The sequence below is a fragment of the Molossus molossus genome, unplaced genomic scaffold (assembly GCF_014108415.1).
Source record: "Molossus molossus isolate mMolMol1 unplaced genomic scaffold, mMolMol1.p scaffold_m16_p_7, whole genome shotgun sequence".
Taxonomy (NCBI): domain Eukaryota; kingdom Metazoa; phylum Chordata; class Mammalia; order Chiroptera; family Molossidae; genus Molossus; species Molossus molossus.
The window spans coordinates 74,652,244-74,666,640 of NW_023425401.1; the positions used below are offsets into that span (position 1 = coordinate 74,652,244).

The 14,397-nt window shown below is 32.8% G+C and overlaps 1 protein-coding gene across 5 annotated transcripts in view; it reads left to right on the forward strand.

The window, feature by feature from the left end:
* FOXP2 (forkhead box P2) overlaps positions 1-14,397 on the forward strand; it is a 355,837-nt gene that overhangs the window by 304,937 nt on the left and 36,503 nt on the right. For all 5 annotated transcript variants that reach the window (XM_036246291.1, XM_036246293.1, XM_036246295.1 and 2 more), the window contains 4 exons: positions 1,381-1,485; positions 8,257-8,344; positions 9,984-10,067; positions 14,176-14,377. In XM_036246291.1, the coding sequence (XP_036102184.1) occupies positions 1,381-1,485; positions 8,257-8,344; positions 9,984-10,067; positions 14,176-14,377 (479 nt within the window). The remainder of the gene's footprint in view (positions 1-1,380; positions 1,486-8,256; positions 8,345-9,983; positions 10,068-14,175; positions 14,378-14,397) is intronic.

The window sequence follows — 14,397 nt, forward strand, 5'->3', positions numbered from 1 at the left end:
TTTTCAGTTATCAACATTGAGTACATTAGGTTAGATCATTTTTTAAGTTACTGTTTTATTTTAGTTGCATAAAGACTGCCTTTGTAAGAAGAGCACCCACACATTTAGTTCCATTTGTTCAGATATATGGATGTCCAATCAAATCCTTTAAAGTAATTTACATAAAATATACAAGCTAAAATATTGCTCAACATGAGAAGTATCCTTTTAATAGATGAAACATAAGTATAGGATTTCTTAGCAATGTGGCTGAGGCTTATATTATATATGGCTCTAAAATCCAAATTTAAGTTCAGTAGAATGATAGTGTTCTGTTATATATTATGAATATCTGTCTAGCTGCCACAAATATTCTTTCTCATAAACAAATATTATTTTGCCCATTGGTGTGGGTCAGTGGTTGAGCGTCCACCCATACACCAAGAGGTCGCCAGTTCAATTCCCAGTCAGGGCACATGTGGGCCAAATCCCTAGTGTGGGGCATGCAGGAGGCAGCCAATCGATGTTCTCTTTCATCAATGTTTCTATCTCTCTCTTCCTTTCCCTTCTTCTCTTTCTAAAATCAATAAAAAAAAAATTTAAAAACAACCCATTTTCTTAAAAAAAAATGTTTCAAAGACATTTAATTACAGTACAAAGTAAAAATGTTATGATTTGGTGATGTTTCTGATCTTCATTTGAGTATCATGAAAAAAGTTTCTTGTTAGCTTGCATTATTATAAAATGGTATGCCTCTGAATGCTTTCACACTTGTTTTAATTGAGATTAATAAGATGAGTATATATTTCAGAAGTTGGTTGATTTCTCTAGTATCTCTTTATCTGATATAATACTCACTTATCAAAAGTCTTTGATATTTGTAGAAGGATATAGCTAATGAAATTTATTCCAAAGTAGAATTTTTTTAAATCAACTCTTAGTAGTAGAAATATATATGATTCTCACGTATATATAGTATTGAACAATTTAAATGTTCCTAATGCTCTTCTTTAAAAAGAGCATTTCAAAAATCTTATTACTCTCTTAAAAATACAGGTGTTTTTTTCCCCACTTCACCACATATGAACACATATATTTTTATTTAGTGGTAAATGTTACATTAAGGTCATTTGGTAGGCATAGCGTATTATATCATATAGTCCTCTTAGTTTTTCATCCTTTATTAATGGCCATCTTTGGTTCTATTTCCCATCTAATTGGAATATCATCTAGCCTTGGCAGTTGAACTATTCAGTAGAGCGATTAAATTTTTCTGACTGCTCTGAGCTGAATTGACCTGTTTTGACCTGTTTGTCACTGGTTGTAACCTGATAGGCTCTAGCAGCCTGCAATGATTATGGCTTTTTGAGATGAATCTGATGCCCTGTCCCTTTGTTGCAGCTCATCACATGAAGAGACTGGAGCCTCTCACACTCTCTATGGCCATGGGGTTTGCAAATGGCCAGGCTGTGAAAGCATTTGTGAAGATTTTGGACAGTTTTTAAAGTACGTTTTTAACTTTTATAAGGGAGGAAGGGGGTTATATGGGAGTTTTAGCTAAACAAAAGAAAGCTGAGAGAAGAAAATAAAGGTCCATCATGAGACACAATCTAAATTTTCTGTGTGTTTCAACAAATGGATTAGCAAAGTCAGACTAAGAGGTTTAACTCTTCATCTTACCTTTTCTTGAGAAAATTTACAAATCATTCAATAGAGGTTTTTGAATGAATGAAAAATATTAACCTACTATAATAGTATCATTAATAATTGGGAAGTACGTTTTCAGGGTTCACTTAAATTTCAATAAAAATTTCAAGTAAAATTATGAATTATATTAAGTATATTTTACAGGTGTACTTTTTAAAATTGAAATCTTTATATTCCGTACTTTAAATAATAATATTTAAAATATGTATTTAACAACAAGAAAAAAACTGAAAGTTAATAGGAGTTAAGTTTTAAGATAACTGTGTTCTATTCACATTGACACTTGTTGCCCTCAGTATCATAAAGAAACATACAAGGCTGTATGTTTGTATGATAGGTTATATGGCTTCTCTAGCTTAAAATCAAAACTGTCTTCATACAGTGATAATTTATTTTTTTAATTTTTAAGATCTTCTTTTTCAAATGAGAATATGCATTTTTCATGACAATTTTCCATGCACAATTCCTATATTCAAGACTTCTAAACAGAGAGCTACAGAGAGGTTTATGGAGATGAGTAACTTCACAGGCTGAGACTCTCATGTTGTCATGGAGCAGCTAACAGGGTGAATGAACTGTTTCATGCTTCATCAACAATTAAGTTAATTAGCTCATTTGAAATTGCACTGCTATTTTGCCAGGATGTTGGCAGAAACATCAGAAAGATGTGTTTACAAATGGTAGACTACAGGGTATAGAGGAAATAACCTTAACGACAAGGCAGAAGTACTTGACATCATAACTTTATACTTGAATTACAGTAAGACTTCCACAAGGATTTTTTAAACCTCTTTTTATTCTGACCGATTGAAATAAAATTTGCTTCCTATATTACTATAACTTTTTTAAATGCCCTGAAATAAAAATTTACACTCCTATTATACCAAAACAGCTGTGAGTTACCATTTTGTTTAATATGAAACTGATTTGAGTGTTCTAAGCAGAAAGCAATTAAAATGATAGGTAACTTTGCTACAGTTTTCCTGTCTTGGAAAAATAACATTTGTTATAATGAAGACAGAATATAGGAATAATAATTATTTTAACAACTAATTTCTTTATTTGGATATGTTAGCCCTTATCAATATGTTGTATTCCTTATCATTAAGATTAGTTAGAAGACTAATGCTACTGTTTCTTCAGTATGGTAATTTAAACCATAGAATTGGCCCAGTCACCATATATTTTGTTGCTTTAAATTATTTCTGACAAAATTCAAAATAAATCATTAAGAAAATAGCATATCTGCCCTGGCCGGTTTGGCTCAGCAGTTAGAGCATTGGCCTGCAGATCGGAGAGTCCTGGGTTCAGTTTCCGCTAAGGGCATGTACATCAGTTGCAGTTTGTCCCTGGTTCCCCTTGGGGCCGTGTGGGTGGCAACCAGTCAATGTGTCTCTCTCACATCGATGTTTCTCTCTCTCTCTCTCTCTCTCTCTCTCTCTCTCTCTCTCTCTCTCCCCCTCCCTCTCTTCCTCCTGCTCTATCTGAAGATAAATGCAAAAATGTCCTCGAGTGAGGATTAAAAAAAAAGAAAATAACATATCTTTTTGTCAGGATAATTTTCTTTATAGCGCATGGAAAGGAGCATTTTTATTAATCTTAAATACTTACATATATTTTTATTACTAACAAGAAGATGAATAGGACCCTTCAATTTACCCTTCATGGTTCTTTTTTTAAATAATAATGCTAGTATTTTTTAAACTGAAGTGTTGCAAGTAAGAAAGCATTTTCTTTCAATTAAATATCAACTTTGGTTCCAAAGACTAACCATTTTTCCAACCCATTAAATGTATAGGGATGACATAACAAATGACAGCAGATTTTAAAGCCTTTCTGTTAGTTCATTTTTTATGATATGCTTTAAGTTCCCTAACTCAAGAATATGTGATAATTCCTGCTAATGCCAGTATACTGTACTGAAATAAAATATTAATAAGATATATTTACATACTGGTATTGTGTTTCACTTAAAATGTTTGTGAAATTTAAAGGAAATAAAATAATAATTTTATTAATTAAATTCAGATTATTTAGTGTCTGTGTAGAAAATGAAATGAAGAAGGCACCACCATTAATACAGATTTTCTTTGACAGAAGATTTTGCATTTCTTTTCTAATAATGGAGAGAATTGGGAGTCTTAGAACAACAACAAAAAATGTCAGATAAGTCAAAAATCTGTGAAAGGATTTTAGGTCTTAGTTTTTTTGTTTGTCCATTCTCTGGAAATTTTATAGCCAGTGTTTATTATAAAAGGGTATTTTTGAGAAAACATTGTGGCATATTTATTTCTAAAATGCACTAGAAATAAACTGTATAGCTTGAACTTTACTTTAGTATCAAAAACTTATTCATTAGTTTGAAGTCAAGTAAACCTTCCATTATTACTCTTTAACCTATATATGTTAAATAACAAATGACAGTAGAAATGCTATCCAGTCCTAATTTCCCTTTCTTATATTACATTCCCAAACTGGTAGACACTCTTACATGCCCAGCACCAAATGAAAAGCAATATATATATATATATATATATATATATATATATATATATATATATATTCTTAGTCGTATGTGCATATATGTATATAATGACTTTAATGTTCAATATTAAATATTCAATTGAAATATTTTCTATTGAATAAAAAAACTTAAGATTATGTTACAAACTGTTATTTGTAACAGCCAAATAATAGGAGAAAATAAAAGGTGATGAAGAAAGTTCAGGCTAAAAAGATATTTAGGAAAATTTTTGAATTTTTCTGTAAAGTAGGTGTTGACAGAAGCATATCATTTTTATGACTACTAATTGAAGATCTCACTAGATCACTAATACTATTTAATACTAGTTCTTCATTACTGTCTTATAAATGTCAAGGTGTAATAACATCTGAAAAAACTTGTATAGTTTGGCTGCAAAATTAATTATCATTCCACTGGACCTAAATCAGCTTGAATGTAGATGAAATGACTTTTAGAGCTTAAACCAAAGGTTACTATATTACATTCCAGTTAGCAGATAAGTGTTCCTGAACTTGCATATGCAGATGCCAGCAAACAAAACATGGTCTGAAATACAAAGATGGATTTACTCTCTTTGAAGAAGAACAAAATGGTCAGTGTCCATAAAAATATCAATCCGTGCCCAGCTGGTGTGACTCAGTGGATTGAGCATTGTCCCATGGACTGAGAAGTCCGGGTTCGATTCCTAGTCAGGGCACATGCCCAGGTTGTGGGGAGTGCAGGATGCAGCCCATTGATGTTTCTGTCTCATATCAATGTTTCTATCTCTCTCTCCCTTCCTCTCTAAAATATCAATAAAAACATATTTAAAAAATATATATATATATCAATCTGTTAGAAAGTAACTAGTGGATAATAAATTAATTAAGTGTATTCACAAAGACAAAATTTTTGAGTCTTGACGCTGTATAGAGAGCTGAACAGTAAAGGTAGTAGAAACAGTTTGTTTAATGGGAAATATGTTGTCTTTTTTCTGGTAGCTGACCAAAAATTATGCTTTTGCTTAGTGTGTATTGCTGATTTCTTTGTCTTTGACTAGGCAGCATGGCTACAAAATTATGACCTCAAGAAAGCATTCCTTGAACTTGTCAGAATGTTGTTTCTTTTGGTGACAGTGCCCCCATCTCTCAAAACTAAGGCATCTCACATAATCAGCTAAATGAATAGTGACAGCTAACATTTTGTATTTAAACTCTTGTCAGTGTTTAAACATAAAAAGCTTGATGCAAAATAAATCAAACATCAGTGATTTGCAAGTGAAACATTTTGTTAAAAACTGACATAGTTGGATTAAATCTGATCCGCTTTGAGCTTATAAAATACTATAATTTTAAATGAATTTGAAAAATCTAGAGTTTAAAATTGAACTGCTATCTGGGGTGTATATAACTGAAGTTACCACGGGCATTCATAACCTTAAAAGCTTCATCAAAGATAATCGTGCATTAAATAAATTGGAAGGATCCTTTTCTACATATTATCTTTTTGAAATGCTTGCTTAACTGTTTTTAGAAAGAATTTGACTGCTTATTTACATTTTTTTCTAGTCCACACTACCTACCTAACACAGAGATTCAATGCAATTTTGAAAGAACGTCAGTAGACCACATCGTTTATTCCATTTTGAAAACAAAAATCAATATACCTATAAAGTGACCCATAAATTAGAGCTGGCTCACACAATGTTTGTTCAGTGCTGCCTTTCTGAATGCACCCTTTGCATTTTTTCTTCACCTCTGTGTTTGAACTGCATTCTCGGTAAGAAGCTCATTAGGGGACATTAGGGACTGGAGCTAACCAGAATTCCAGAGCTTGCTTTGCTCTTATTAATGCATAGTAGAGTAGAATGCATTTAAATATTTCATAGACATTCAGTAATTTGTGTGTAATCGTCTTGTTAGCAGACCAGTAGAAGTAGAACAGGCCTGTGAAATGGTGTTAGTGATTGCATGGGTAATTTACAGACCTTTGCCATCAGAAAGAGTGTTATTGTTAGTTAGTATGAAGCTGTGAAATAGAGCTACCGATAAGTAAAAGAAAGAAACTTAATAAAGGTTTTATAACAAGCATCTTCAGGGATAACAACCCTACTTGGTCATTTTGAAGCAGATATAATTTATGACATAGGCAATATATCAAATGCAAAAGATAGTATTATGGAGCATTCATATAAAAAGGGTATTTGCAACATTAGTTCCAACTTCCTGCAAGGGACATGATTAAATGATTAATGAAATGTCCCTTTGCATATGCATTTTGAAACAGCAATTAGGCACTGACTGAGAAAAATCCACCAATCCTCTCATTTTTCAGTATTATCTCATTCTTGATTTATAAATCATAGAGAATTTTTGAACAGCAATATGTAGTACCTGAGATAGTCATAAAAACATAAAAGAGAATAATTTGAGCACAAAATAGTCACAAATACATAAATTCATAATTTAATGTTAATATTCGGCCTATTTATTTAGTCTTATTACACTGTATTTATATCTGACACTATTTTGTACTTTGATTGGCATAATTAAGTAGGGAGAATGAATAGGCACTATTATTTTACATATCACTGGTAAACAATAGCAACGAAAGGAGAAGGGAGATGTGGCAGAGGTATGTATGTGTTTTTCAAGTTCTCAGTAATCCACTGGAGGCTGTTCTATAAATGATCATTGAAGGGTTGCAAGCTAGCCTATAATTACAGAAAAGAAAGTGGCAGCTCTGGCATTTCATAACTATGTGTCCTCGAAAAGTGCTTTGTGAGTTTGTCACCAATGATAATTTAGATAGAGGCTCATTACTGAACATCACAACACTTTAAAAACCTTTCGCCTTCATACGGGAGAATAAAGGACTATTTTAATGGCAAGGTTCTTTTGTGTCCCACAGAAAAATTCAATCAAGACAAAACCTCATTGACTATTATTGTAGTCTATAGTCTCTATTCTAATAAAAGCTGTATAGATAAATTGAATAGGTTTCTAAGACCCAAGTATATAATACAAACATTTTGTACTTTTTTTTTTAGTTCTTTAAGTATAGGATAATTATTACTAAAAAGTACACAAGTGTAAAAAAATCCTTTTTAAAAGTAATCTTTTGCAAAAATAAATGTTAATGCTGCATATATATTTTCTTGCGGAGCTGTGTATTCTACTTATCTTTCTCCAATTATACCGTAGGCTTTTTGTATAGCTAAAGCATTTTTTAGAAATATTCATCACTTAGACTGATTGTGGAATAAATCTATGTGTTCCCTGAGTTCATAGTGGAAAAAAAAACCATAAGAAAATACAGCAATATTAAACCTTTAGAATACAATTACCATTGCAGCACAATGATAGAAAATAATCTCATTTTTCATTAAAATTTTGGTGAAAAATCTGAAAAACAACTTTTAAATGTCTCATTAATAAGGAATTAGTGACACTTTATATCATAAGCTAACCTGTGGTTTAACATTTCATGCCTCCTTTCCAGAAAGAGTGAGTGAACTTTAGTTTTTGTTACAATTCATAACAGAGCTAAGCAGAGTTGAGCTTAGGGCAGACAGATATAGTGGAGGTGCCTCTCCTGCAATCTAACCACACACCTCAAACTTGACCTGATACACCTCACTATTTTAGTCAACAGTTTTCCTTCAATCAAGAATGACATTGTGACAAGATATATGGAAGTTAGTTGTTACAATCAGTGAGGAAGTACTGAAACACACTGATTTAATTTTTCAAGGGAAGAGGCTTAATGGAACAAAGGTTTCTATTTGTTGGATCTAGATCTACTAATTTTTAATACTTATTTACAAATTAGTTCTTTCTCAGAAACACCATTTTAATTCTTCTATGTATGTTACATGTATGTGTGTCTATATATTTTTCTTCTTCATTATTAATGTTAAGAAACCTTTTTTCTGTATAATTTCAAGGTGTTCCTTTTTCCCCACTGTGAAGGAAAATATGACTTCAGTGCAGTGCTTTTGAAGTGGAGCATATACCACTGAAACACACATTGCTTAACATTCAGTTTTGTATCTTGTGTTTGTTTAGGCACCTTAACAATGAACATGCATTGGATGACCGAAGCACTGCCCAGTGTCGAGTGCAAATGCAGGTGGTCCAACAGTTAGAAATACAGGTTTGTCGAATACTAACTTAATAGACTCCTTTCTCATATTTCTGTTGGGTTAAATTGAGTACTGGGCAGAGTTGAGTCTTTAAAAACAATGCCTGAAAGAAATACATGGAATTTTAGATTGCTTATAATGATGCCAATGATTGATAACTCAGGATGTATTGATATAGTTTAATTTACTTATTACTTAGACATATCAACTTTAGATTGCATCATTTATAGTTGGATATGCAAAAAGAGTCCAATCTAAGTTTTCCCTAATAGTGGTTGTACCAGACCCTCCAACTGAATATGATTTTATTGTGGAGACAGTTTGTACATGAACTAATCATGGTTTTTTTTGTTGTTGTTGTTGTTCCAAATAGATTGTAGAGTATAGCAAAAATCTTTATAGTACCAGCCTGTAGTATATTACCCTGAGAAAAATCTTTTACTTTTCTACCTTTTTTTTTTAATTAAAGCACTTGCACAAATTTTTTGCAAAAAAATGTTAAGATCGTCTATATTGGAGTAATGGCAGCAAATCATTTATAATATCACAGATGGTAATATATGTATTGTATCAAGTGCTGCTAATTTATGTTAAAATTTTAGTTAATATTGAAACAGAATTTGGCCAAAAATCAATAGAACTCATAAAACTGATCAGAAAGCAATTATATCACTGTAATATTCTTATTATGTTTTTAATACCTTTTAAGACTTTTTTTAGCATTTCAACTTAAAGAATATTTTTTATCAATCAAACCAATACTTTGTTTTATTTAATTAAACATACAATTTATTTTTCTTCACACTTTAATTCATCTTGAGTTGTTTTAAATCCATCATGTTGTAGTTTTTTCTCAGAGAGCTATAAAAAATGTTTTATTTTTACGTGTAAAACAATCAAGGACAAATAAAAATCATAATTACTGATGTAGTTTTAAAAAGCTTTTTGCAAACCTGTTTACCACTTATAAAAGGTGGAGTAAAACATAAGAGATCAGCTGATGATGACAGTCTGCAGTGTGACCAATTATGCCTTTTTTTTTTCCCTGCTGTGTCTGACTGATGGAAAAGTAAGGTCCGTCACTTGTAATGAGACCCAGTGCAAGTATAGATGCTGACTTCATGGCAGGGTTCAACGTTTCACACTGCCTGGTCTCTGTCACTCTATTGAATTAGATTGATGATGGCAGATTGGAGGGGGCACTAACTGGACCTCAGTGGGAATGCATGAAGTGTGTAGACAATCCTGGCAGGCACTGCGCTTTAAGAACCCTTCACCCCTTCACAGCTGTTGGCACGAGTCCATTGCTAACAGTGTCCACAGGACTTTAAAGAGACACCATGGGCCTTCTAATTTATGGTTTCAGTAACTTGTTACTGTCAAGGCAACTGTGACCTCAATTCTCTTATTGACAAAAAGATGAAGTGTTATTTGTTTTCTCTGACCCTTTAACGTAAGGAAAGCTATTCAAGTTTTTACCCCCTTCATAGCTAAAGTTGCATTTCCACCCAGATAAGTTCCTACTGACACAGATTTTTATATGCAGGAATCATTACTCCGAGACAAGCTCAATGATAAGATGTATCACTGCAATAAAATAGCTGTATCGGTCATTTCTAAAATGCTTCTGATCTCACTCTTTCTTAACAGCTTTCTAAAGAACGAGAACGTCTTCAAGCAATGATGACCCACTTGCACATGCGACCCTCAGAACCCAAACCATCTCCCAAACCTGTAAGTGCATATTGCTTTATAAACAGTAAATAGCTCCACTGATGTAACAGACTAAGAAAATGAACAATTTAGTGACAGCTAGAAAACAATGAGTGTGGTGAAAATATGGCAATAAAATGAAAGTAAAATGCAATTGCTTGTCAAATTGTATGTTTCTTTTAAAGTAATGCCATCTTTTACAAAATCTATTCAATCTACACCATGGGTGACACTAAACAAAGTACACCTATCAGTGCACAAATCACTGCCTTGAGGCTGAAGCAAGAGAGTATCTTTCTGTGATAGGTTTACAGATATTAAAAGGAAATCTGCTTTGAGCAACTTGAAAAGCAGGAACAGTAAAAATCACAAATAGAAAGGTATATCGTATACCAAAGAGGATTTTTAGATCAATCATAACATACATACAAATAGATTTTATTAATCAAGCATTTTCTCAAAAATGTTGTAGTATTTTCAGAGTCAATTTTCTTCTATTTCTTTGGTGGTTATTTGAGTTAAGGTGTATTTCACATATTGATATGTTTTACTAGATAATGTACATATTGTTAATTAAGAGAGCTATGACAAAGGAAAATGGGTGATTATAAAATATAATAACTGCAATTTCCTTCAAAAATATACAAAATTGAAGCACAACCTGATAATGTCATCAGGTATAAAGACTGTTGAAAAGAATATACTTTATCTCACTCTGCAAATGTTTGCGCAGAAATTTCGAGTAATCAACTGGGTGACTCTAGCTTAATGAAAGTTTGTAGGGATATGTTTTAATAAATCTCCTATATAGCCTCATTATTAGTGATTACCAGCTTTGACCCTCTCCATTTCTTTAGGAAAAAAGAGATCATTTGGTTTTGTAGTAGAAGTAAAGATAAAGGACGGACTACATTGTATGCGTGTTTTCCTAGTATGTCTGGTATCACTCATTGATCAATATTATTCAACATTTACTTTTTGCATAAAGAATATATTTATTTAAACTTTGCTAAGGTATTTCCGCTAAGATATTAGAGTTGTTTCTTCATACTACATTTAGGTGTAAGGTACTGCAAATGCAATTCTAATAGAAAGAAAAGAGAAATGTATCTTTTTTAATCTGACATATTACTTTTTAAAACTCTATAATGTCTAAGTTTTAATTAAAAAAGTAAACTTTTAAAAATCTTTTTGATCTTATGTTTATGAATTTTTTTCAATAATATTTTCCCCTTCATTGCTTCTACAGTATAATGTAGATAAGTGCAAAACAGAATAATTGTCTCATAAATCCATCAGGAATCTGCAGCTTGTTCTTTTCCAATTAATTATTCAATCAGTAAATTTTAAAATACTCTAGCAGCATGGTTACATCGACACTAATAAAGAATTTTCAGCCTATAATCCAAAACAGAACCTGAATGAATAATGTAATTGAAGTATTACATTACATAAACCACACATGAAAGAATTGCTAATTGCGTTTGATGGTGAGCAATTAATATAGAATCTTAGATGAGTGATTTAAAATGAAACCACAGTTTAAAGTTCCCTTTGGAACCAGTGATATCTGAAATGAGCAACTGCACTTCAAATTGGTTTCAAAGAAGAGTGGTCAATACACACACCCTTAAAAAATAGCCTAAAGTTTATACACTGTACAAAAGAAGCTTCAGATTTGATATAATAGTAGATATTTATGGTCTCATGTGCCCTGGCTCAGTTGAGACGGCCCACACATTTGATAAATATTAATAGCATGAATTTATTACCAAAGAGAAATGAGCTCTGTTGGTTCATCACTGTACCCTTAACAGCTATCAGTACATGAACACAAGGTGCAACCGCACTGTCTATTATATGACCCCATTTACTCTCTGAATGGTACTTCATTAAATGGTACCTTTTGGCCATGCTATGGATGGATGAAAATCAAAGTTATCAAGGCTGTGAGTTCTGAATAATGAGTTTCACCCAACCTTGACTATATTCTGATGAGCTGATGTGGCTAAGTGCTGATCCTGGCTTTTACATGCTTCCTTTTAGTTAATAATAAATTCTATTTTATCAGTTTGTGATTGCACGCCTACAAACACGATATGCTTATTATTGCAGGATGGCAGAATAAGTTACCATAACATTGTAAACATGAGTAGTTTACATAGAAAAAAGATGTATTTCTTCTGTTTTGATAACTTTTACCGTGTTCACAAAATGTTCAGTGTCCTGTCAAGTATTCATCAAGCAAGATAGATCTTTCCTTGATATTGCAATATTGACACTTTTTCTAGCCTCCCAATGTGCCATTTTATTCTGGTTTATGATTTCTAAAAGTGAATATGTAACCATGTAGCTGAGTTTGTTAAGTATAGAGAACTGCTTTGTTTTTCTGTTTTCTTTTTATAATTTTAACATCTAACTATGCAATGCTGATGATATGATCTAAATATAACATTTCTAATTATGCATTCTGGTGTTGACTTTTTAAAAATATTATTTGCAACATCACACACATAGATGCATGTGCATCTTCCTGCATTTCTCAAACTATATAGATACTTTTGCACATCCTGAAGAAGCTTACACCAGTGGCTTTGTAGATGTATTAAATGAAGTATTTAGTAACATTATCTCAGCTTTTATTTATATACGTAACAAAGAATTCCCAGCCCAGTCTGCTGGCTTAGAGTGAATAGAATAACAGTTTGTGGTTTATTGGGAACAGATGCATTTGGGGATGCCTTCAGGGTGCCAGTCGTTATTATTAGACTGCTAATGTGCTGCTTCTGGCTGCTGCCCAAGAAAGAAGAACAATTAGCTGGCATATGTTAATTTTTGTTTCCCTAACAAATCTCTCTACTGACTAAATGTGTAAAACAAATCCACAAAGAAAGATCAATCAATGCTGTACACCTCATTTTCTCCCCATTAAGAAAAAAAAAGGGGGGGGGGGTTATCTTAAAAAGTATATTTGGGATTTGAAAAGGCAGGTGTTACTAAATTATATATAAAAGTCAAATATTCTCTATTTAGCCACTAAGCAATTACTTCACAGAAAAGCAGAACAATTACAACTAGTTTTCTTGCTTGGTTGCATAGATTACTGCATATAAAGAAAGGTCAGCAGATTACCTTTTATGAATATCATTTAAATGTATGGCAGAAATCTTTTTATGCGTTGCCTTATGTAAAAATTTTGCTAATTGGATGCTATTTATGACAAAGGTGTATAGTAAATATGACAGAGGTGATATGAGTTTTTTGATAATGAAAAACAGGGCCTTTCTGAGAGGGGAGTAATGAAGGGCACACTGTTAAACAGCTTGCATACATTCTCACCTTTTTCCTTTTTTCTACCCTGACACCCACTTTCCAGGGTACATCAGCATTAAGTGACACTGTAATCATAAATTGAAAATGATACTTCCAGAGGAATTGGCAAACTTGACATTTCATTATATTTGTTAACACATGCCACAAATGATTGTTAGTGAGGAAATTCCATTTCCCTCTCTCCATCTCCAATCAGATTTAATTTGAAAAATTTCAGCCTCCTCCGGCTAATTTGCAATTAAGACAATTTTGTTTGAATATGTAGTAATGTCATTACCATTCCACCAAATTAGCAAGGAGACTAAAGGTCAGTGTAAAATTTTCCAGCTGGCTGGAGCCACTCAGTTGAGATTTGGGACTCTGGAAAAAAAAATTCTGGCAGCAACAAAATAGCAACTTATTTTAAATCCTGTTGGTTAAAAACATTGCACCCTTCATTATTGCTGCTGTTGTTGCTTCACTGGAGGCTAGGCCTGTTTAGCAACAGGGGCAGTCAATAACAGGCAACTGGCTTTTATTTAAGGAAATATACTTTCCCTGAAGTCTGGTATGACAAGAAGGATTTAGTCCTAAATAACATTGCCATAGATTATTAGATAACCTCTAACAGCATCCTCTAATTAGAGTTCTTATGATACAATTTCATCCTGTAATTAGTTGAGATTGGCTGCTTCATTTTGCAGCTTATTAGTGGCAACACAGCTGTAGAAGTGAATCCACTCTCATTTGTCAAACCTTTTTAAGTCTTTTTCTCTTGTCTCTACCTTTTTCCCGCCCATCTCTTGGGCCTTTGCAGCTAAATCTGGTGTCTAGTGTCACCATGTCGAAGAACATGTTGGAGACATCCCCACAGAGCTTACCTCAAACCCCTACCACACCAACGGCCCCAGTCACCCCGATTACCCAGGGACCCTCAGTAATCACCCCAGCCAGTGTGCCCAATGTGGGAGCCATACGAAGGCGACATTCAGACAAATACAACATTCCCATGTCATCAGGTAGGATATTAATGCTCAGT